This window comes from Oncorhynchus mykiss, chromosome 22 (assembly GCF_057628025.1).
Source record: "Oncorhynchus mykiss isolate SJ-2025 chromosome 22, ASM5762802v1, whole genome shotgun sequence".
NCBI classification, from domain to species: Eukaryota; Metazoa; Chordata; class Actinopteri; order Salmoniformes; family Salmonidae; genus Oncorhynchus; species Oncorhynchus mykiss.
Window position 1 is genome coordinate 50,034,480 of NC_143043.1, and position 21,958 is coordinate 50,056,437.

At 43.3% G+C, this 21,958-nt stretch overlaps 1 protein-coding gene across 5 annotated transcripts in view; it reads left to right on the forward strand.

Moving 5' to 3' along the window:
• Nucleotides 1-21,958, forward strand: part of LOC110501915 (disintegrin and metalloproteinase domain-containing protein 23) — a 54,567-nt gene that overhangs the window by 21,978 nt on the left and 10,631 nt on the right. For 4 of the 5 annotated variants that reach the window (XR_005038842.2, XR_016490684.1, XM_036959384.2 and 1 more), the window contains exons 9-25: nt 3,900-3,965; nt 4,390-4,458; nt 6,572-6,738; nt 7,050-7,134; nt 7,214-7,301; nt 7,469-7,520; nt 11,333-11,432; nt 11,545-11,616; nt 11,705-11,791; nt 12,254-12,334; nt 12,421-12,471; nt 12,702-12,765; nt 12,933-13,038; nt 13,387-13,506; nt 13,830-13,998; nt 15,170-15,281; nt 21,147-21,237. Coding sequence is in view for 3 of the 5 variants with exons in the window: in XM_036959384.2 (XP_036815279.2) it covers nt 3,900-3,965; nt 4,390-4,458; nt 6,572-6,738; nt 7,050-7,134; nt 7,214-7,301; nt 7,469-7,520; nt 11,333-11,432; nt 11,545-11,616; nt 11,705-11,791; nt 12,254-12,334; nt 12,421-12,471; nt 12,702-12,765; nt 12,933-13,038; nt 13,387-13,506; nt 13,830-13,998; nt 15,170-15,281; nt 21,147-21,237 (1,580 nt within the window). In the remaining 2 variants the exon portion in view is untranslated. Of the gene's footprint in view, nt 1-3,899; nt 3,966-4,389; nt 4,459-6,571; nt 6,739-7,049; nt 7,135-7,213; nt 7,302-7,468; nt 7,521-11,332; nt 11,433-11,544; nt 11,617-11,704; nt 11,792-12,253; nt 12,335-12,420; nt 12,472-12,701; nt 12,766-12,932; nt 13,039-13,386; nt 13,507-13,829; nt 13,999-15,169; nt 15,282-21,146; nt 21,242-21,958 lie in introns of those variants that run through there. The other variant, XM_090216296.1, reaches the window with a different exon arrangement.

Below are 21,958 nucleotides of genomic sequence, written 5' to 3' on the forward strand. Positions count from 1 at the left end.
TACTGTAACCATACCCTAACTCTAACCCTACCCCAACCCTACTGTAACCCTACTGTAACCCTACCCTAACTCTAACCCTACTGTAACCCTACTGTAACCATACCCTAACTCTAACCCTACTGTAACCCTACTGTAACCATACCCTAACTCTAACCCTACTGTAACCCTACCCTAACTCTATCACTACTGTAACCCTACTGTAACCATACCCTAACTCTAACCCTACTGTACCCCTACTGTAACCATACCCTAACTCTAACCCTACTGTAACCCTACTGTAACCCTACCCTAACTCTAACCCTACTGTAACCCTACTGTAACCATACCCTAACTCTAACCCTACTGTAACCCTACTGTAACCATACCCTAACTCTAACCCTACTGTAACCCTACTGTAACCATACCCTAACTCTAACCCTACTGTAACCCTACTGTAACCATACCCTAACTCTAACCCTACCCTAACCCTACCCCAACCCTACTGTAACCATACCCTAACTCTAACCCTACTGTAACCCTACTGTAACCATACCCTAACTCTAACCCTACTGTAACCCTACTGTAACCATACCCTAACTCTAACCCTACTGCAACCCTACTGTAACCCTACCCTAACTCTAACCCTACTGTAACCCTACTGTAACCATACCCTAACTCTAACCCTACTCTAACCCCAACCCTACTGTAACCATACCCTAACTCTAACCCTACCCCAACCCTACTGTAACCCTACTGTAACCCTACCCTAACTCTAACCCTACTGTAACCCTACTGTAACCATACCCTAACTCTAACCCTACTGTAACCCTACTGTAACCATACCCTAACTCTAACCCTACTGTAACCCTACTGTAACCCTACCCTAACTCTAACACTACTGTAACCCTACTGTAACCATACCCTAACTCTAACCCTACTGTACCCCTACTGTAACCATACCCTAACTCTAACCCTACTGTAACCCTACTGTAACCCTACCCTAACTGTAACCCTACTGTAACCCTACTGTAACCATACCCTAACTCTAACCCTACTGTAACCCTACTGTAACCATACCCTAACTCTAACCCTACTGTAACCCTACTGTAACCATACCCTAACTCTAACCCTACTGTAACCCTACTGTAACCATACCCTAACTCTAACCCTACTGTAACCCTACTGTAACCATACCCTAACTCTAACCCTACTGTAACCCTACTGTAAACATACCCTAACTCTAACCCTACCCTAACCCTACCCTAACCCTACTGTAACCATACCCTAACTCTAACCCTACCCTAACCCTACCCTAACCCAACTGTAACCATACCCTAACTCAAACCCTACCCTAACCCTACCCTAACCCTACTGTAACCATACCCTAACTCTAACCCTACCCTAACCCTACTGTAACCATACCCTAACTCTAACCCTACTGTAACCCTACTGTAACCATACCCTAACTCTAACCCTACCCCAACCCTACCCTAACCCTACTGTAACCATACCCTAACTCTAACCCTACTGTAACCATACCCTAACTCTAACCCTACTGTAACCCTACTGTAACCATACCCTAACTCTAACCCTACTGTAACCATACCCTAACTCTAACTCTACCCTAACCCTACCCTAACCCTACTGTAACCATACCCTAACTCTAACCCTACCCTAACCCTACTGTAACCATACCCTAACTCTAACCCTACTGTAACCATACCCTAACTCTAACCCTACTGTAACCCTACTGTAACCATACCCTAACTCTAACCCTACTGTAACCATACCCTAACTCTAACTCTACCCTAACCCTACCCTAACCCTACTGTAACCATACCCTAACTCTAACCCTACCCTAACCCTACTGTAACCATACCCTAACTCTAACCCTACTGTAACCATACACTAACTCTAACCCTACCCTAACCCTACTGTAACCCTACTGCAACCCTACTGTAACCCTAACCCTACTGTAACCCTACTGTAACCCTAACCCTACTATAACCCTACTGTAAAACTAATCATACTGTAAACCTACTGTAATCCTACTGTAACCCTACTATAACCCTACTGTAACCATACGGTAACCCTAACCCTACTGTAACCCTACTGTAACCCTAACCCTACTATAACCCTACTGTAACACTAATCATACTGTAAACCTACTGTAATCCTACTGTAACCCTACTATAACCCTACTGTAACCATACGGTAACCCTAACCCTACTGTAACCCTACTGTAACACTAATCATATTGTAAACCTACTGTAACCCTACCCTAACCCTACTGTAACCATACTGTAAACCTACTGTAACACTACTGTAAACCTACTGTAACACTAATCCTACTGTAACCCTACTGTAACCATACTGTAACCCTAACCCCAATGTAAAGCTACTGTAACCCTAATCCTACTGTAACCCTACTGTAAAGCTACTGTAACCCTAACCCCACTGTAACCCTACTGTAACACTAATCCTACTGTAACACTAATCCTACTGTAACCCTACTGTAATCCTACTGTAACCCTACTGTAATCCTACTCTAACCCTACTGTAACCCTACTGTAACCCTACTGTAATCATACTGTAACAATAACCCTACTGTAACCCTACTGTAACACTAATCATACTGTAAACCTACTGTAATCCTACTGTAACCCTACTATAACCCTACTGTAACCATACGGTAACCCTAACCCTACTGTAACCCTACTGTAACACTAATCATATTGTAAACCTACTGTAACCCTACCCTAACCCTACTGTAACCATACTGTAAACCTACTGTAACACTACTGTAAACCTAACCCTACTGTAACCCTACTGTAACCCTAACCCTACTATAACCCTACTGTAACACTAATCATACTGTAAACCTACTGTAATCCTACTGTAACCCTACTATAACCCTACTGTAACCATACGGTAACCCTAACCCTACTGTAACCCTACTGTAACACTAATCATATTGTAAACCTACTGTAACCCTACCCTAACCCTACTGTAACCATACTGTAAACCTACTGTAACACTACTGTAAACCTACTGTAACACTAATCCTACTGTAACCCTACTGTAACCATACTGTAACCCTAACCCCAATGTAAAGCTACTGTAACCCTAATCCTACTGTAACCCTACTGTAAAGCTACTGTAACCCTAACCCCACTGTAACCCTACTGTAACACTAATCCTACTGTAACACTAATCCTACTGTAACCCTACTGTAATCCTACTGTAACCCTACTGTAATCCTACTCTAACCCTACTGTAACCCTACTGTAACCCTACTGTAATCATACTGTAACAATAACCCTACTGTAACCCTACTATAATCCTACTGTAACCCTACTGTAATCTTACTGTAACAATAACCCTACTGTAATCCTACTGTAACCCTACTGTAATCCTACTGTAACCCTACTGTAATTCTACTGTAATCCTACTGTAACCCTAACCCTACTGTAACCCTACTGTAATTCTACTGTAATCCTACTGTACCCCTACTGTAATCCTACTGTAACAATAACCCTACTGTAATCCTAGCCTTACTGTAACGCACTCCTCCTACTGTTCATCTACCCTTGCTTTGTTATAACCTAGTGTGCTATGTAGCCTCTTGTTATTACCTAGTGTGCTTTGTAGCCTCTTGTTCTAACCTAGTGTGCTATGTAGCCTCTTGTTATAACCTAGTGTGCTATGTAGCCTCATGTTATAACCTAGTGTGCTATGTAGCCTCTTGTTATGACCTAATGTGCTATGTAGCCTCATGTTATAACCTAGTGTGCTATGTGGCCTCTTGTTATAACCTAGTGTGCTATGTAGCCTCATATAATTCTCTATTTTCTTCTCATCCTCTATAAATCTGCCATTGCTGTGTCTTATGAAAGTGAACTAATCTGTGGCTTTTTCAGATGCCTAGGAATGTATTTGAGGAGATGAAGTATTTGGAGATTATGATCGTCAGTGACCATAATATGGTATGTGCCCTCAAAAGCCAAGCAACACTATCTAAACAGAAGACAGGAAACACAAATGAATATTTCAGCGATGTTTCATTATTTTACTGTTAAGAGTCTCGACAGCATTCCGTCAACACCAAGGAGACTTGTTTTTCCTCCTCTCGTGTCCTATGCTTAGCCAGCTACACCCACAAGAGAATGCAACACTGTCGAATGTGGTGGTGGATATGCATGATTCATATCCTAGCTAACGTAACCGTCGTCCAGATGTGAAAACACCAGGCTTATTCTAATTGTTGGTGTGGACCATCAAAAATCAACATGTATTTTGTTATGTATTTTCTAAAAGGGTGTTGTAGATGCTTGTATGAGAATTGATTCATGTTCCCCTTAATAATAGTTTTGAATAACATTTGTGTTATTGTTTTTGTGTGGTCTGCAGTATAAGCGACTCAAGACCAAGCAGCACACCAGGAACTCTGCCAAGTCAGTGGTGAACCTTGTTGATGCTGTGAGTAACATCTTCAGTTGGCTCTGAGAACTGATTCTTATTATTTTTTATTTTTTAAACTTTTATTCAACTGCAGATATTCAGACCTTCACCTCCTCTTTCTGGTGTATGTTTCAGGGTGTCCATCAGAACAATCTAGAATAATGTTGAACTGATTCTAATTATCTGGCTCTTGTGTGACTAAATAATATTTTCAATGCAATCATAGTTGAATCAATCATATTTGAATCAATCATCAATCAAAGTTGAATCAATCATATTTGAATCAATCATCAATCATTGTTGAATCAATCATATTTGAATCAATCTTCAATCATTGTTGAATCAATCATATTTGAATCAATCATCAATCATAGTTGAATCAATCATATTTGAATCAATCATCAATCATTGTTGAATCAATCATATTTGAATCAATCATCAATCATAGTTGAATCAATCATATTTGAATCAATCATCAATCATAGTTGAATCAATCATATTTGAATCAATCATCAATCATTGTTGAATCAATCATATTTGAATCAATCATCAATCATAGTTGAATCAATCATATTTGAATCAATCATCAATCATAGTTGAATCAATCATATTTGAATCAATCATCAATCATTGTTGAATCAATCATATTTGAATCAATCATCAATCATAGTTGAATCAATCATAGTTGAATCAATCATATTTGAATCAATCATCAATCATAGTTGAATCAATCATATTTGAATCAATCATCGATCATAGTTGAATCAATCATAGCTTAATCAATTATTGTGTTTGCAAAACACAAGTATATCTAAACGTTGAATTTACAGATTAATTGATCAAATGTATATGTATTTTTTTGTTGAGAACAGCTGTTTACCATTTATATTGAAGTTCCCCTAGAGGTAGAACCCAGAATTGACCACTTCCTCATGTGTCATACACTACTTATCTCATGTACCCTGAGTCTCATGTTCCCTCAGTTTCCTGTATCTCAAATCTCCTGTAATCTGAGTCTCCTGTAATCTGAGTCTCTTGTAATCTGAGTCTCTTGTAATCTCAGTCTCTTGTACCCTCAGTCTCCTGTAACCTCAGTCTCCTGTACCCTCAGTCTCCTGTAATCTGAGTCTCTTGTAATCTGAGTATCCAGTACCCTCAGTCTCCTGTAATCTGAGTCTCATGTAATCTGAGTCTCCTGTACCCTCAGTCTCCTGTAATCTGAGTCTCTTGTAATCTGAGTCTCTTGTACCCTCAGTCTCCTGTACCCTCAGTCGGCCCCATACATGTGTCTGTTATGTTCAGATTATACACTGTATCACTGTGCTTGTTGTTGCTCTGTGTAGCTGGGATGTGGAATAACAGTCTTGTGTCTCTCCTTGCTCCCAGTGTGCTGTATCCCCTGTCCTGTCCTGTCCTGTCTTGTCCCATGTCTCTCCCTGACTCAGTGTGCTTTCCTGTCCTGTCTTGTCTTGTCTTGTCCCATGTCTCTCCCTGCTCTCAGTGTGCTGTTTCCCCTGTCCTGTCCTGTCATGTCTTGTCCCATGTCTCTCCCTGCTCTCAGTGTGCTGTTTCCCCTGTCCTGTCCTGTCATGTCTTGTCCCATGTCTCTCCCTGCTCTCAGTGTGCTGTTTCCCCTGTCCTGTCCTGTCTTGTCCCATGTCTCTCCCTGCTCTCAGTGTGCTGTTCCCCTGTCCTGTCCTGTCTTGTCCTGTCCTGTCCTGTCTTGTCCCATGTCTCTCCCTGCTCTCAGTGTGCTGTTCCCCTGTCCTGTCCTGTCTTGTCCTGTCCCATGTCTTTCCCTGCTCTCAGTGTGCTGTTCCCCCTGTCCTGTCCTGTCCTATCTTGTCCTGTCCTGTCTTGTCCCATGTCTTTCCCTGCTCTCAGTGTGCTGTTTCCCCTGTCCTGTCCTGTCTTGTCCTGTCCTGTCCTATCTTGTCCTGTCCTGTCTTGTCCCATGTCTTTCCCTGCTCTCAGTGTGCTGTTTCCCCTGTCCTGTCCTGTCCTGTCCTCAGACAGTACAGATGATCATTCACACCCAGTATTCTTCTCCTCTTCCTGTGCTGTGATCTCTCCATCTCTCTCTCTCTCTCTCTGTGTGTTCTCCCACTACCCCAACACGCTCCGATGACAGATCTTTAAGGAGCACCTGCACACACGGGTGGTTCTGGTTGCCGTGGAGATCTGGTCGGACAAGGACCCGATTCCCATCAGTGTGAAGCCTCTGGACATGCTGAAAGATTTCTCTAAGTACCGGGCGCAGAGCATCAAGCAACACGCTGACGCTGTGCACCTCTTCTCGTAAGTGCTCTCTCCTCCCTGTTCCTCAGGGCCACCCCATACTGATGCTGTAGTAAGTATCTCTTGCACACAGAGCCTCTTTATGGCTTCCCAGATCAGTAGATCACGTTAAAGGACTAGGCCCTCTTAACAACAAAGCAACCTTTTCCCATCCACTTTCATTTTTCCTCCAAGGGTGGCTGAAATACCACTCACATGTCCAGCATATGTCTGTCTGCCTGTCCACCTGTCTGTCTGTGTATCTGACTGCCTGTCTGTCTGCCTGTCTGTGTGTCTGTCTGATAGTTACTCTGTGTCTCTTCGATGCACAGCAATGTGACCTTCCACTATCGCCGAAGCAGTGTAGCGTACTTCGGGGGCATGTGCTCTGTGAGCCGTGGAGTAGGGGTCAACGAGGTGAGTCTAATGTCCAGGATCATATTTTTTTTTATTATGGCAGAACAGACTAGTAACTGCTAATGTTTTGTACCTGTAGTATGGCACCACATGGACTATGGCTTCGTCACTCTCCCAGAGCTTGGCACAGAACCTCGGCATCCAGTGGGATCCAGCCGCAAAGAGAAGTACACAGACCAGCTCACATTCATCACTGCACATTCATATATGTCCTCACAGATTTACAAAGCAGTCCTTTTTTTGTTGAAATATCTCATTTTACAATCTATGTTTTAAATTTGGAATAATTTTATGTTTCTTTGATGGACATGTTGTGTGTTGTTCTCTCTATCAGAGGAATGCGGCTGCTCTGACTCCTGGGTGGGCTGCATTATGGAGGATACCGGGTAATGGGCTGCTGAACTAATGTTATTCTCACTCTCTGTTTCTGTCTATGTCTCGCTCTCCCTGTCACATGTGCCCCCTCACACACACATACACACAGACAGATATATATATACAGTGCCTTGAGAAAGTATTCGGCCCCCTTGAACTTTGCGACCTTTTGCCACATTTCAGGCTTCGAACATAAAGATATAAAACTGTATTTTTTTTGTGAAGAATCAACAACAAGTGGGACACAATCATGAAGTGGAACGACATTTATTGGATATTTCAAACTTTTTTAACAAATCAAAAACTGAAAAATTGGGCGTGCAAAATTATTCAGCCCCCTTAAGTTAATACTTTGTAGCGCCACCTTTTGCTGCGATTACAGCTGTAAGTTGCTTTGGGTATGTCTCTGTCAGTTTTGCGGGGAGAGAGAGAGGTGGGGTGAGAGAGAAAGTGACCCCAAAGGGATATCTCAAACTAGACAATCTAATGTACTTGTCCTCTTGCTCAGTTGTGCACCGGGGCCTGACCACTCCTCTTTCTATTCTGTTTAGAGACAGTTTGCGCTGTTCTGTGAAGGGAGTAGTACACACCGTTGTACGAGATCTTCAGTTTCTTGGCAAGTTCTCGCATGGAATAGCCTTCATTTCTCAGAACAAGATTAGACTGACGAGTTTCAGAAGAAAGCTATTTGTTTCTGGCCATTTTGAGCCTGTAATCAAACCCACAAATGCTGATGCTCCAGATACAGATACAGATACAGTTTTCAGCTGTGCTAACATAATTGCAAAAGGGTTTTCTAATGATCAATTAGCCTTTTAAAATGGTAAACTTGGATTAGCTAACACCACGTGCCATCGGAACACAGGAGTGATGGTTGCTGATAATGGGCCTCTGTATTCCATAAAAAATCAGCCATTTCCAGCTGCAACAGTCATTTACAACATTACCAATGTCTTCAATGTTTTTCTAATCAATTTTATGTTATTTTAATGGACAAAAAAATGCTTTTCTTTCAAAAACAAGGACATTTCTAAGTGACCCCAAAGTTTTGAGGCGGAGAGAGAGAGAGATGGGGGGGAGAGAGAGATGGGGAGAGAGAGAGAGAGAGAGAGTTGGGGAGAGAGAGAGGTGGGGAGAGTGGGGAGAGAGAGAGGTGGGGAGAGAGAGAGATGGGGAGAGAGAGAGATGGGGAGAGAGAGAGAGAGGTGGGGAGAGAGAGAGAGAGAGAGAGTTGGGGAGAGAGAGAGGTGGGGAGAGTGGGGAGAGAGAGAGGTGGGGAGAGAGAGAGATGGGGAGAGAGAGAAAGTGAAAAGGAGAGAGGGAGATAATATAACACTATGAAACAGATATTATTAGAGCTCCTATTAGGAGAGAGAATAGATTATTTCCGCGGATTTCTATTGAGGGAAATGTGTAATGATGCTAACCACCTAGCGCCCCAACCTCTCTATGTGCTGCTAACCACCTAGCGCCCCAACCTCTCTATGTGCTGCTAACCACCTAGCTCCCACTCTCTATGAGCTGCTAACTACCTAGCGCCCCAACCTCTCTATGTACTGCTAACCACCTAGCTCCCACTCTCTATGAGCTGCTAACCACCTAGCGCCCCAACCTCTCTATGTGCTGCTAACCACCTAGCCCCCCCTCTCTATGAGCTACTAACCACCTAGCCCCCCCTCTATATGTGCTGCTAACCACCTAGCGCCCCAACCTCACTATGTGCTGCTAACCACCTAGCTCCCACTCTCTATGAGCTGCTAACCACCTAGCGCCCCAACCTCTCTATGAGCTGCTAACCACCTAGCTCCCACTCTCTATGAGCTACTAACCACCTAGCGCCCCTGCCTCTCTCTATGTGCTGCTAACCACCTAGCCCCCCCTCTCTATGAGCTACTAACCACCTAGCTCCCCTGCCTCTCTCTATGTGCTGCTAACCACCTAGCCCCCCTCTCTATGAGCTGCTAACCATCTAGCGCCCCTGCCTCTCTCTATGTGCTGATAACCACCTAGCCCCCCCTCTCTATGAGCTGCTAACCATCTAGCGCCCCTGCCTCTCTCTATGTGCTGATAACCACCTAGCCCCCGCTCTCTATGAGCTGCTAACCACCTAGCGCCCCTGCCTCTCTCTATGTGCTGCTAACCACCTAGCCCCCCCTCTCTATGAGCTGCTAACCACCTAGCGCCCCTGCCTCTCTATGTGCTGATAACCACCTAGCCCCCCCTCTCTATGAGCTGCTAACCACCTAGCGCCCCTGCCTCTCTCTATGTGCTGATAACCACCTAATATAACAATGAGTCACCGATTTTATACTATGTATTTTTTATTAGCTAAGTAATAAATGGCAAATGCAACTTTCGTATATACGGGCTCTCTGTAATACCACGCAGGGCAGAACAGAGAACTGACAAGATGTATGTAAACAGTATTCTTTATACTGTGATAGACAGTTCCAACCCGTCTGTTGGCCTATCACAGTAGAGACTGGGCGTGGTTTAAACTTGCTCAGCCTATTGCAGGCGCTCAGGCGGGTCCCCGCCTCTTGGCGCTTCTGTTGATAGATGTAACTGTTGCTGTGAAGAACATCCATGCGCTCATACCGTTATCTCGCACCTGGCTCCTGTTATCTAACAAAAGACCGCTTGTTCTGCAACCCCATGCTACTCTGTATTTTTCCATCATGAGAAAGGCCCATGGCCCTGAAACTGTTAACAATGTTTCAAGTCAGCTATTTTGCATAACACATACATACATCCACACAAGCTAACAGCAGATAATATTCAATCATATATATGGTAATGGCTATAATGTAAAACGCAGGATCCAACACCACCCCCCCCCCCCCCTCTCTATGAGCTGCTAACCACCTAGCGCCCCTGCCTCTCTCTATGTGCTGCTAACCACCAAGCGCCCCAGCCTCTCTCTATGAGCTGCTAACCACCTAGCCACCCCTCTCTATGAGCTGCTAACCACCTAGCGCCCCAGCCTCTCTATATGAGCTGTTAAACACCTAGCCACCCCTCTCTATGTGTTGCTAACCACCTAGCGCCCCAGCCTCTCTCTATGTGCTGCTAACCACCTAGCCCCCCCTCTCTATGAGCTGCTAACCACCTAGCCACCCCTCTCTATGAGCTGCTAACCACCTAGCGCCCCAGCCTCTCTATATGAGCTGTTAAACACCTAGCCACCCCTCTCTATGTGCTGCTAACCACCTAGCGCCCCAGCCTCTCTCTATGTGCTGCTAACCACCTAGCCCCCCCTCTCTATGAGCTGCTAACCACCTAGCCACCAGTCTCTATGAGCTGCTAACCACCTTGCCACCCCTCTCTATGAGCTGCTAACCACCTAGCCACCCCTCTCTATGAGCTGCTAACCACCTAGTGCCCCAACCTCTCTATATGAGCTGTTAAACACCTAGCCACCCCTCTCTATGAGCTGCTAACCACCTAGCCCCCCCTCTCTATGAGCTGCTAACCACCTAGCGCCCCTGCCTCTCTCTATGAGCTGCTAACCACCTAGCCCCCCTGTCTCTCTCTATGAGCTGCTAACCACCTAGCGCCCCTGCCTCTCTCTATGATAGTAGGCCAATGACAGAATGTATAGAGCTGTATCTGCACCCACCAGAGGCTGTGCAGGGTCATGACCTGCGGTAGCATGTGAAAGTTGCCTTGACTTCATGCTTGTGTTGTTGACAGTGGCTCTTGTTGCACACTGGTCCAGAGTCACCTGACGTGAATAACATCTGCCACACCTTTCACTCTCACGCTAGGACATGGTCAATGAACAGTTGGATGATAAAGGTGGATCTATTCCTTTCCCCCTCAGGGTCCAGCATCCCCGGAAGTTCTCCAAGTGCAGCATCTCAGACTACAAGGAGTTCCTGCTGAAGGGCGGTGGATCATGTCTCTATAACAGGCCGACCAAGGTGAGTAGTTTACGTTGCGGTCGCCATACGGCTGAACATCAAAAGAGCGATGCTGTATATAACCAGTCATTCAGATACCGTTATAACCCTCTGATTCTGTTTGTTTGGGCAGCTGTTTGAATCTACAGAGTGTGGGAATGGATACATTGAGGTGGGAGAGGAGTGTGACTGCGGAGATAGAACAGTAAGTTACTATTAAATACTAGTTTATTTACATCTCATTAATATGGTTCAAATGCAGTGTCAGACTGGTGCTGCCGTCTATGTTGTAGGAGTGCTACAAGGACTGCTGTAAGAAGTGTTCCCTAGCTAATGGTGCACATTGCGCTGACGGACCTTGCTGCAACAACACTTGTCTGGTAAGAGCTGTTTAATCACTGTGTCAGGATGCTCACTAAGAACCGATATGGCTGTTTAATCACTGTGTCAGGATGCTCACTAAGAACCGATATGGCTGTTTAATCACTGTGTCAGGATGCTCACTAAGAACCGATATGGCTGTTTAATCACTGTGTCAGGATGCTCACTAAGAACCAATATGGCTGTTTAATCACTGTGTCAGGTTGCTCACTAAGAACCATTATGGCTGTTTAATCACTGTGTCAGGATGCTCACTAAGAACCGATATGGCTGTTTAATCACTGTGTCAGGTTGCTCACTAAGAACCATTATGGCTGTTTGATCACTGTGTCAGGATGCTCACTAAGAACCGATATGGCTGTTTAATCACCAGTATGTTTTTTTGTGTTAGTGTTCACTTAAGAGACCTGATAAGATTGGTACAGGAAATCCCTGTCTCTTGTTCTCTCTTTCTATGTTAGTTCTACCCACGTGGTTACAGTTGTCGCTATGCGGTGAATGACTGTGACATCTCAGAGACATGCTCAGGAGACTCTGGCCAGGTGAGTTGGGCTCTAACCATTCATTTCTGAAACAGGATGAAACGTTCATCTGTCTTAAAAGGGAATCTTTTTTATGTTCATTGTAGTGCCCTCCCAACCTCCACAAACAAGATGGCTACCAATGTCAAGTCGACCAGGTGGGCAGCATGATCACTAAGCCACAAGGACATACTGGATACCTATTCAGATGATGTGATTTAGAAAATGATTGTCATTATGAACTTGCTTGAACATATAGGAAATGAATGAGTATACTCCATGATTCTACACATGCATTGCTTGCTGTTTGGGGTTTTAGACTGGGTTTCTGTAGAAGCACTTTTTGAGGTGCTATGTAAATACATTTGATATGATTTTGTCTCTTTAGGGGCGCTGCTACAGCGGAGAGTGTAAGACCAGAGGAAACCAGTGCAAATATCTCTGGGGCCCAAGTGAGTTCAGAATCCCCCTTGCTTAAGTTACTCAATGCCAGTACAGTGGCAAGATATGTCCTATAAAATTCAGAGAATCTGAGACTTGTACTTTAGTGATATTAGCTTGTATTGAGGTGTGGTCACCCTCCTCCCTTTCTCCTCTCCCGTGTCACCTCCTTGTGCAGAGGCGGGCGGGTCTGAGAAGTTCTGCTACGAGAAGCTAAACACAGAAGGAACCGAGAAGGGTAACTGTGGAAAGGATGGAGATAAGTGGCTCCAGTGCAGCAAGCAGTGAGTTTACAGCTGATACCAAATATACACTGGTGTACACTGTAGTCATGCACTATACCAGAACAAATAGTCCAGTAGTCCAGTACTGCTGTGTCTGTTCTGCATCAAATGTAGTATTCACCATTTGTCAATGTTCCCTTAGTCAATTCAATGGGCTTTATTGACAGGGGAAACATGTGTTAACATTGCCAAAGCAAGTGAGGTAGATAATATACAAAAGTGAAATAAACAATACAAATTAACAGTGAACATTACACATACAGAAGTTTCAAAACAATAAAGACATTACAAATGTCATATTACGTATATATATACAGTGTTGCAACGTCTCTGTTTCTCCCTATGCAGTGATGTGTTCTGTGGGTTCCTGCTGTGCAGTAACATCGGACACAACCCCCGCATCGGCATGATGAAGGGAGACATCACTCGTACCACCTTCAACCATCAGGGCAGGCCGGTGAACTGCAGGTGGATACAACCTCCTCACCGGTCAACGCACAGAGACAACATACGGATACTAACTCGCCTCTCTCTCTCTCTGTGGTCTCTCTCCCTCTCTATGGTCTCTCTCCCTCTCTATGGTCTCTCTCTCTCTCTATGGTCTCTCTCTCTCTCTCTCTCTCTATATGGTCTCTCTCTCTCTCTCTATGGTCTCTCTCTCTCTATGGTCTCTCTCTTTCTATGGTCTCTCTCTCTCTATGGTCTCTCTCTCTCTCTATGGTCTCTCTCTATCTCTCTGTTTCTCTCTCTCTCTATGGTCTCTCTCTCTCTCTCTCTCTCTCTCTCTCCAGTGGTGGCCATGTTCTTTTGGACGATGAGACGGACTTAGGCTACGTGGAGGACGGAGCGCCCTGCGGGCCGTCCATGATGTGCCTTGACCACAAGTGTCTGCCCATCCAGTCCCTCAACATGAGCACCTGCCCCAGCGGGCCCAACGGCCAGGTGTGCTCATCCCACGGGGTGAGTCCAGGGGAGCTGGTTCACCCTGTAGGTCAGGGTTCCCCAACTAGCGGCCCGCGGGACGAATTTGGCCTGTGGTTGGTTTAAGTTTTCTGGGGGGGTTCAGTGTTGGACATTAAAAGACTGTAAAAAAAAATAAAAACAGTTCCAAGTGATTTTAATTGAAGAAATCTGTTCCCAAGTATTTCCCACACATAATAGAGACACAACGTGATTGGATACAAATGTAAGGTTTGAAATTAGTATGTTTTAGTCAAACATATCTGTTTGGCCTTCTTGTGGTCAATTTGCAGTCCACAAATGATCCCGCAGCTGAATCTAGATGATCCCTGCTCTAGGTGTACCCATATGAAGCTGAGTCTAGTTGATGATCCCTGCTCTAGGTGTACCCATATGAAGCTGAGTCTAGTTGATGATCCCTGCTCTAGGTGTACCCATGTGAAGCTGAATCTAGTTGATCCCTGCTCTAGGTGTACCCATATGAAGCTGAGTCTAGTTGATCCCTGCTCTAGGTGTACCCATATGAAGCTGAGTCTAGTTGATCCCTGCTCTAGGTGTACCCATATGAAGCTGAATCTAGTTGATCCCTGCTCTAGGTGTACCCATATGAAGCTGAATCTAGTTGATGATCCCTGCTCTAGGTGTACCCATATGAAGCTGAATCTAGTTGATGATCCCTGCTCTAGGTGTACCCATATGAAGCTGAGTCTAGTTGATCCCTGCTCTAGGTGTACCCATATGAAGCTGAATCTAGTTGATCCCTGCTCTAGGTGTACCCATATGAAGCTGAATCTAGTTGATGATCCCTGCTCTAGCTGTACCCATATGAAGCTGAATCTAGTTGATGATCTCTGCTCTAGGTGTACCCATATGAAGCTGAATCTAGTTGATGATCTCTGCTTTAGGTGTACCCATATGACCCGAGCCCAGAACTACAACCTTGAAGGCTTTGTTATTAGCCATAAGGGCCCACAATGGTGTCTCCAATGACACAGTGTCAGCAAGTGAATTATTCACTACAATTTCACCAATCGTGTAAAATCCCCAGCATGCAGTAGTAATTGAGCCCGGGGACGAGTTTAACAAGGGTGACGTATTAATTTGTCATGGAGCGTAGATTAATGAATTCCTCCCTGCCATCTCTCTTCCTCCCTTTGTCCTACCTGGCCAGGTGTGTAACAACGAGGCGTCGTGCACCTGTGACACCACCTGGGCGGGGACTGACTGCAGCATGCCCGACCCTCCCAAGGAGCCTGCACCCACAGAAGACGAAGAACCAAAAGGTTTGTTTCCATCTCGTTTTCAGAACCTATCTATGGTAGACTAAAGTAACACGCTTCCCTGACTAGAATCATTCCTTTGACTTTCTGATCATCTTTACGGCAGTTGGTTTTCAAATACCTTCTTCTGTCTAAAGATCAGAGCTACAGTTGAAGTCAGACGGTTTACCTTAGCCGAATACATTTAAACTCAGTTTTCACAATTCCTGACATTTAATCCTAGTACAAATTCCCTGTCATAGGTCAGTTAGGATCACCACTATTTTAAGAATGTGAAATGTCAGAATAATAGTAGAGAGAATGATTTATTTCAGATTTTATTTCTTTCATCACATTTCCAGTGGGTCAGAAGTTTACATACACTCAATTAGTATTTGGTAGCATTGGCTTTAAATTGTTTAACTTGTTAGCCTTTCAGGTTATGTCTATATAGGACTCGTTTTACTGTGGATATAGATACTTTTGTACCTGTTTCCTCCAGCATCTTTACAAGGTACTTTGCTGTTGTTCTGGGATTGATTTGCACCTTTCGCCCAAAGTACGTTCATCTCTAGGAGACAGAACGCGTCTCCTTCATGAGCAGTATGGCGGCTGCATGGTCCCATGGTGTTTATACTTGCATACTTTTGCTTGTACGATGAATGTGGTACCTTCAGGCGTTTGGAAATTGCTCCCAAGGATGAACCAGATTTGTGAGGGTTTACAATTATTTTTCTGAGGTCTTCGCTGATTTCTTTTGATTTTCCCATGATGTCAAACAAAGAGGCACTGAGTTTGAAGTTAGGCCTTGAAATACATCCACAGGTACGCCTCCAATTGACTCAAGTACTGTCAATTAGCCTATCAGAAGCTTCTCAAGCCATGAGATAATTTTCTGGAATTTTCCAAGCTGTTTAAAGGCACAGTCAACTTAGTGTATGTAAACGTCTGACCCACTGGACTTGTGATACAGTGAATTATAAGTGAAATAATCTGTCTGTAAACAATTGTTGGAAAAATGACTTGTGTCATGCACAAAGTAGATGTCCTAACCGACATGCCAAAACTATAATTTGTTAACAAGAAATGTGTGGAGTGGTTGAAAAACAAGTTTCAATGACTCCAACCTAAGTGTATGGAAAACTTCCGACTTCAACTATACATGTCGCAGAACATTTGTACATGTCAAAGTGAATGGAAGGTCCTTCAAGATGGCGATGGCATTTAACTAGTGTGCCTTTTAATTCTTCTTTGACTGTGTTTATTTATAAATATTAAAAAAAAAAAAATATAAACATTTATAAATGTTTATGTTAATGTTATATATATATATTTTATGTCTGCTTTTGTTACTCTTATTGTTTTATTGTGCTAATCTTAACAGCACTTTAAGTTGCTGATGCGTGTATGAAAGGTGCTAAACAAATCAATTTGATTCTAATCATTAAAGTTATTATTCTGGAATAGGCACACAGATACATCTAATGATTCCCAGGAGAATAGGCGCTGTAGCTGTGGCCTCTAATACAGTGCCTTGCGAAAGTATTCGGCCCCCTTGAACTTTGCGACCTTTTGCCACATTTCAGGCTTCAAACATAAAGATATAAAACTGTATTTTTTTGTGAAGAATCAACAACAAGTGGGACACAATCATGAAGTGGAATGACATTTATTGGATATTTTAAACTTTTTTAACAAAACAAAAAAAAAATTGGGCGTGCAAAATTATTCAGCCCCCTTAAGTTAATACTTTGTAGCGCCACCTTTTGCTGCGATTACAGCTGTAAGTCGCTTGGGGTATGTCTCTATCAGTTTTGCACATCGAGAGACTGAAATTTTTTCCCATTCCTCCTTGCAAAACAGCTCGAGCTCAGTGAGGTTGGATGGAGAGCATTTGTGAACAGCAGTTTTCAGTTCTTTCCACAGATTCTCGATTGGATTCAGGTCTGGACTTTGACTTTGCCATTCTAACACCTGGATATGTTTATTTTTGAACCATTCCATTGTAGATTTTGCTTTATGTTTTGGATCATTGTCTTGTTGGAAGACAAATCTCCGTCCCAGTCTCAGGTCTTTTGCAGACTCCATCAGGTTTTCTTCCAGAATGGTCCTGTATTTGGCTCCATCCATCTTCCCATCAATTTTAACCATCTTCCCTGTCCCTGCTGAAGAAAAGCAGGCCCAAACCATGATGCTGCCACCACCATGTTTGACAGTGGGGGATGGTGTGTTCAGCTGTGTTGCTTTTACGCCAAACATAACGTTTTGCATTGTTGCCAAAAAGTTCAATTTTGGTTTCATCTGACCAGAGCACCTTCTTCCACATGTTTGGTGTGTCTCCCAGGTGGCTTGTGGCAAACTTTAAACAACACTTTTTATGGATATCTTTAAGAAATGGGTTTCTTCTTGCCACTCTTCCATAAAGGCCAGATTTGTGCAATATACGACTGATTGTTGTCCTATGGACAGAGTCTCCCACCTCAGCTGTAGATCTCTGCAGTTCATCCAGAGTGATCATGGGCCTCTTGGCTGCATCTCTGATCAGTCTTCTCCTTGTATGAGCTGAAAGTTTAGAGGGACGGCCAGGTCTTGGTAGATTTGCAGTGGTCTGATACTCCTTCCATTTCAATATTATCGCTTGCACAGTGCTCCTTGGGATGTTTAAAGCTTGGGAAATATTTTTGTATCCAAATCCGGCTTTAAACTTCTTCACAACAGTATCTCGGACCTGCCTGGTGTGTTCCTTGTTCTTCATGATGCTCTCTGCGCTTTTAACGGACCTCTGAGACTATCACAGTGCAGGTGCATTTATACGGAGACTTGATTACACACAGGTGGATTGTATTTATCATCATTAGTCATTTAGGTCAACATTGGATCAATCAGAGATCCTCACTGAACTTCTGGAGAGAGTTTGCTGCACTGAAAGTAAAGGGGCTGAATAATTTTGCACGCCCAATTTTTCAGTTTTTGATTTGTTAAAAACGTTTGAAATATCCAATAAATGTCGTTCCACTTCATGATTGTGTCCCACTTGTTGTTGATTCTTCACAAAAAAAGACAGTTTTATATCTTTATGTTTGAAGCCTGAAATGTGGCAAAAGGTCGCAAAGTTTAAGGGGGCCGAATACTTTCGCAAGGCACTGTATCATCACAGATATAGACATCATGATATCATCACAGATATAGACATCATGATATCATCACAGATATAGACATCATGATATCATCACAGATATAGACATAATGATATCACCATAATCACAGATATAGACATCAATCCCTTCTAGACAACTTCCTAGACAAAACGTTTCACTGTCATAGTAGAAAACCTAAACAGTATATTTGACCTCTTAGCTTCCCTATCACATCAAAACATTGCAAGCAGGCAACAACAAAAAATTAACAACAAGGGCAAATGGTTTGATGAAGAAGGCAAAAACCTAAGAAAGAAATTGCAAAACATAGAGACCCAGAAACCCTGAGCCTATGCCTTCACTGTGGTGAATCACTAATACAGAAATACACTACGGAAAAATAATGAACAGCACTTCAGAAATCAGTTCAATGTAATTGAAGAATCTATAGAATCTAACCACTTCTGGGAAAATCTGAAAACTCCAAACAAATAACAACACGAAGAGTTATCTATCCAAAATGAAGATGGATAATGTATGGATAAACCACTTCTCCAGTATGTTTGGCTCTGTAACAAAGAACAAACAGCATTCTTTGTTATAGAATAATGATAGTGGCGGTTTGAGGAAGATGGCGGACTGAACACAGAGGTGCAGATCGCCTCAAGAAAAAAAATATTCAATATCTGTAAGTTTGACTAAATATTAGCACTTCAGAGATAGAGATGGAGATAGACCCCGGTCAAGAGAAGTGAACCGTAGTGAGATAATGTATCCTGTCTGTGAGTGGTGACTAGGACTCCCAAAGAGATCCAATGTGGTCATTTTCCACTGTCCATTTATCCGCATATAGATCACCTGTCCCTAACTTCATGCAGCCTGTCATCGGAAGCTAATGTAGGTTAGGCTGAGACTGTAGCTAGGTACATGCTGCCATAAAGGAGTAAAACATCTCTCAGTCTAAGATAATACAGTAAGAGAGGTTTATGATCTCCCGAGATTTGTTATGCGCAAACGACCATGTTTATCGGGACCATTTTGTTCTGGTCAACTTTTCAAAACCTCTTACAGTACCTCCACCTGTAGGCAATAGGACCCCTGGAATGTAGACTTTTAATTTACAAGCAAACTGCCACATCACATCAGATTCACAATTAATATATAATCACTGATAATCACTACTACCATGGTAACGTTGAGTAGAAGGTCCTGATAATCACTACTACCATGGTAACGTTGAGTAGAAGGTACTGATAATCACTACTACCATGGCAACGTTGAGTAGGAGGTCCTGATAATCACTACTACCACGGTAACGTTGAGTAGAAGGTCCTGATAATCACTACTACCATGGTACCGTTGAGTAGAAGGTCCTGATAATCACTACTACCATGGTAACGTTGAGTAGAAGGTCCTGATAATCACTACTACCATGGTAATGTTGAGTAGAAGGTCCTGATAATCACTACTACCATGGTAACGTTGAGTAGAAGGTCCTGATAATCACGACTACCATGGTAACATTGAGTAGAAGGTCCTGATAATCACTACTACCATGGTAACGTTAGTAGAAGGTCCTGATAATCACTACTACATGGTAACGTTGAGTAGAAGGTCCTGATAATCACTACTACCATGGTAACATTGAGTAGAAGGTCCTGATAATCACTACTACCATGGTAACGTTGAGTAGAAGGTCCTGATAATCACTACTACCATGGTAACATTGAGTAGAAGGTCCTGATAATCACTACTACCATGGTAACGTTGAGTAGAAGGTCCTGATAATCACGACTACCATGGTAACATTGAGTAGAAGGTCCTGATAATCACTACTACCATGGTAACGTTGAGTAGAAGGTCCTGATAATCACTACTACCATGGTAACGTTGAGTAGAAGGTCCTGATAATCACTACTACCATGGTAACATTGAGTAGAAGGTCCTGATAATCACTAATACCATGGCAACGTTGAGTAGAAGGTCATGATAATCACTACTACCACGGTAACGTTGAGTAGAAGGTCCTGATAATCACTACTACCATGGTACCGTTGAGTAGAAGGTCCTGATAATCACTACTACCATGGTAACGTTGAGTAGAAGATCCTGATAATCACTACTACCATGGTAATGTTGAGTAGAAGGTCCTGATAATCACTACTACCATGGTAACGTTGAGTAGAAGGTCCTGATAATCACGACTACCATGGTAACATTGAGTAGAAGGTCCTGATAATCACTACTACCATGGTAACGTTGAGTAGAAGGTCCTGATAATCACTACTACCATGGTAACGTTGAGTAGAAGGTCCTGATAATCACTACTACCATGGTAACATTGAGTAGAAGGTCCTGATAATCACTACTACCATGGTAACGTTAAGTAGAAGGTCCTGATAATCACTACTACCATGGTAACATTGAGTAGAAGGTCCTGATAATCACTACTACCATGGTAACGTTGAGTAGAAGGTCCTGATAATCACGACTACCATGGTAACATTGAGTAGAAGGTCCTGATAATCACTACTACCATGGTAACGTTGAGTAGAAGGTCCTGATAATCACTACTACCATGGTAACGTTGAGTAGAAGGTCCTGATAATCACTACTACCATGGTAACATTGAGTAGAAGGTCCTGATAATCACTACTACCATGGCAACGTTGAGTAGAAGGTCCTTATAAACATGCAAAAAATATACCATACGTGAGTCATTCATGTCTTTCTCCCCCATAACCCTTTGTAGGTCCTAGTGCCACCAATCTTATAATAGGCTCCATCGCCGGCGCCATCCTGGTGGCTGCCATAGTGCTGGGGGGGACCGGATGGGGCTTTAAGTAAGCAACACACCACACGCCTCTTCTCCATGACTCTGGCATCCCCTGCTGTTGCATATAGACACCAGTGTTTGAGCTCCTGCTACAGAATACGGACATGGACTCAGGGACAAACAGACACGCACGCACGCACACACACACACACACACACACACGCACACGCACACACCTGATACAGAATGGGACACACACACATACCTGATGCACGTTTGTCCGATGTACCATCACCTGCACAGTAAGCAGTAAACACACACTGACATGTTTTGAAGTCATCTTGCATGTGTTCATGATACCTTTACTTTTCTTAAAGGTCCACAATCAATCATATAGGGTGAATAAATACCATAGAGATTATGTTGGGGGAGAGGTCGGGCATCTGTGAGTCTGTGGCAGAATCTCAAACTGGGGCACAGTGCAAAGTTTGACGTGCATGTTCAGTACAGTTACTAAACCTGCTAGCTAAGCAGAATAATCATTAAATCAGCTAGGAGCACTTGGAGACCAAACTGTTCTTACTACTAATCTAGTGTGTGCATTAAGAATATACTGTAGCTTCTTGACACATTCAGAGTATAGCTCAGCTCCTGGACATATTCAGATTATAGCTCCTGGACACATTCAGATTATAGCTCCTGGACATATTCAGATTATAGCTCCTCAACACATTCAGATTATAGCTCCTGGACACATTCAGATTATAGCTCCTGGACACATTCAGATT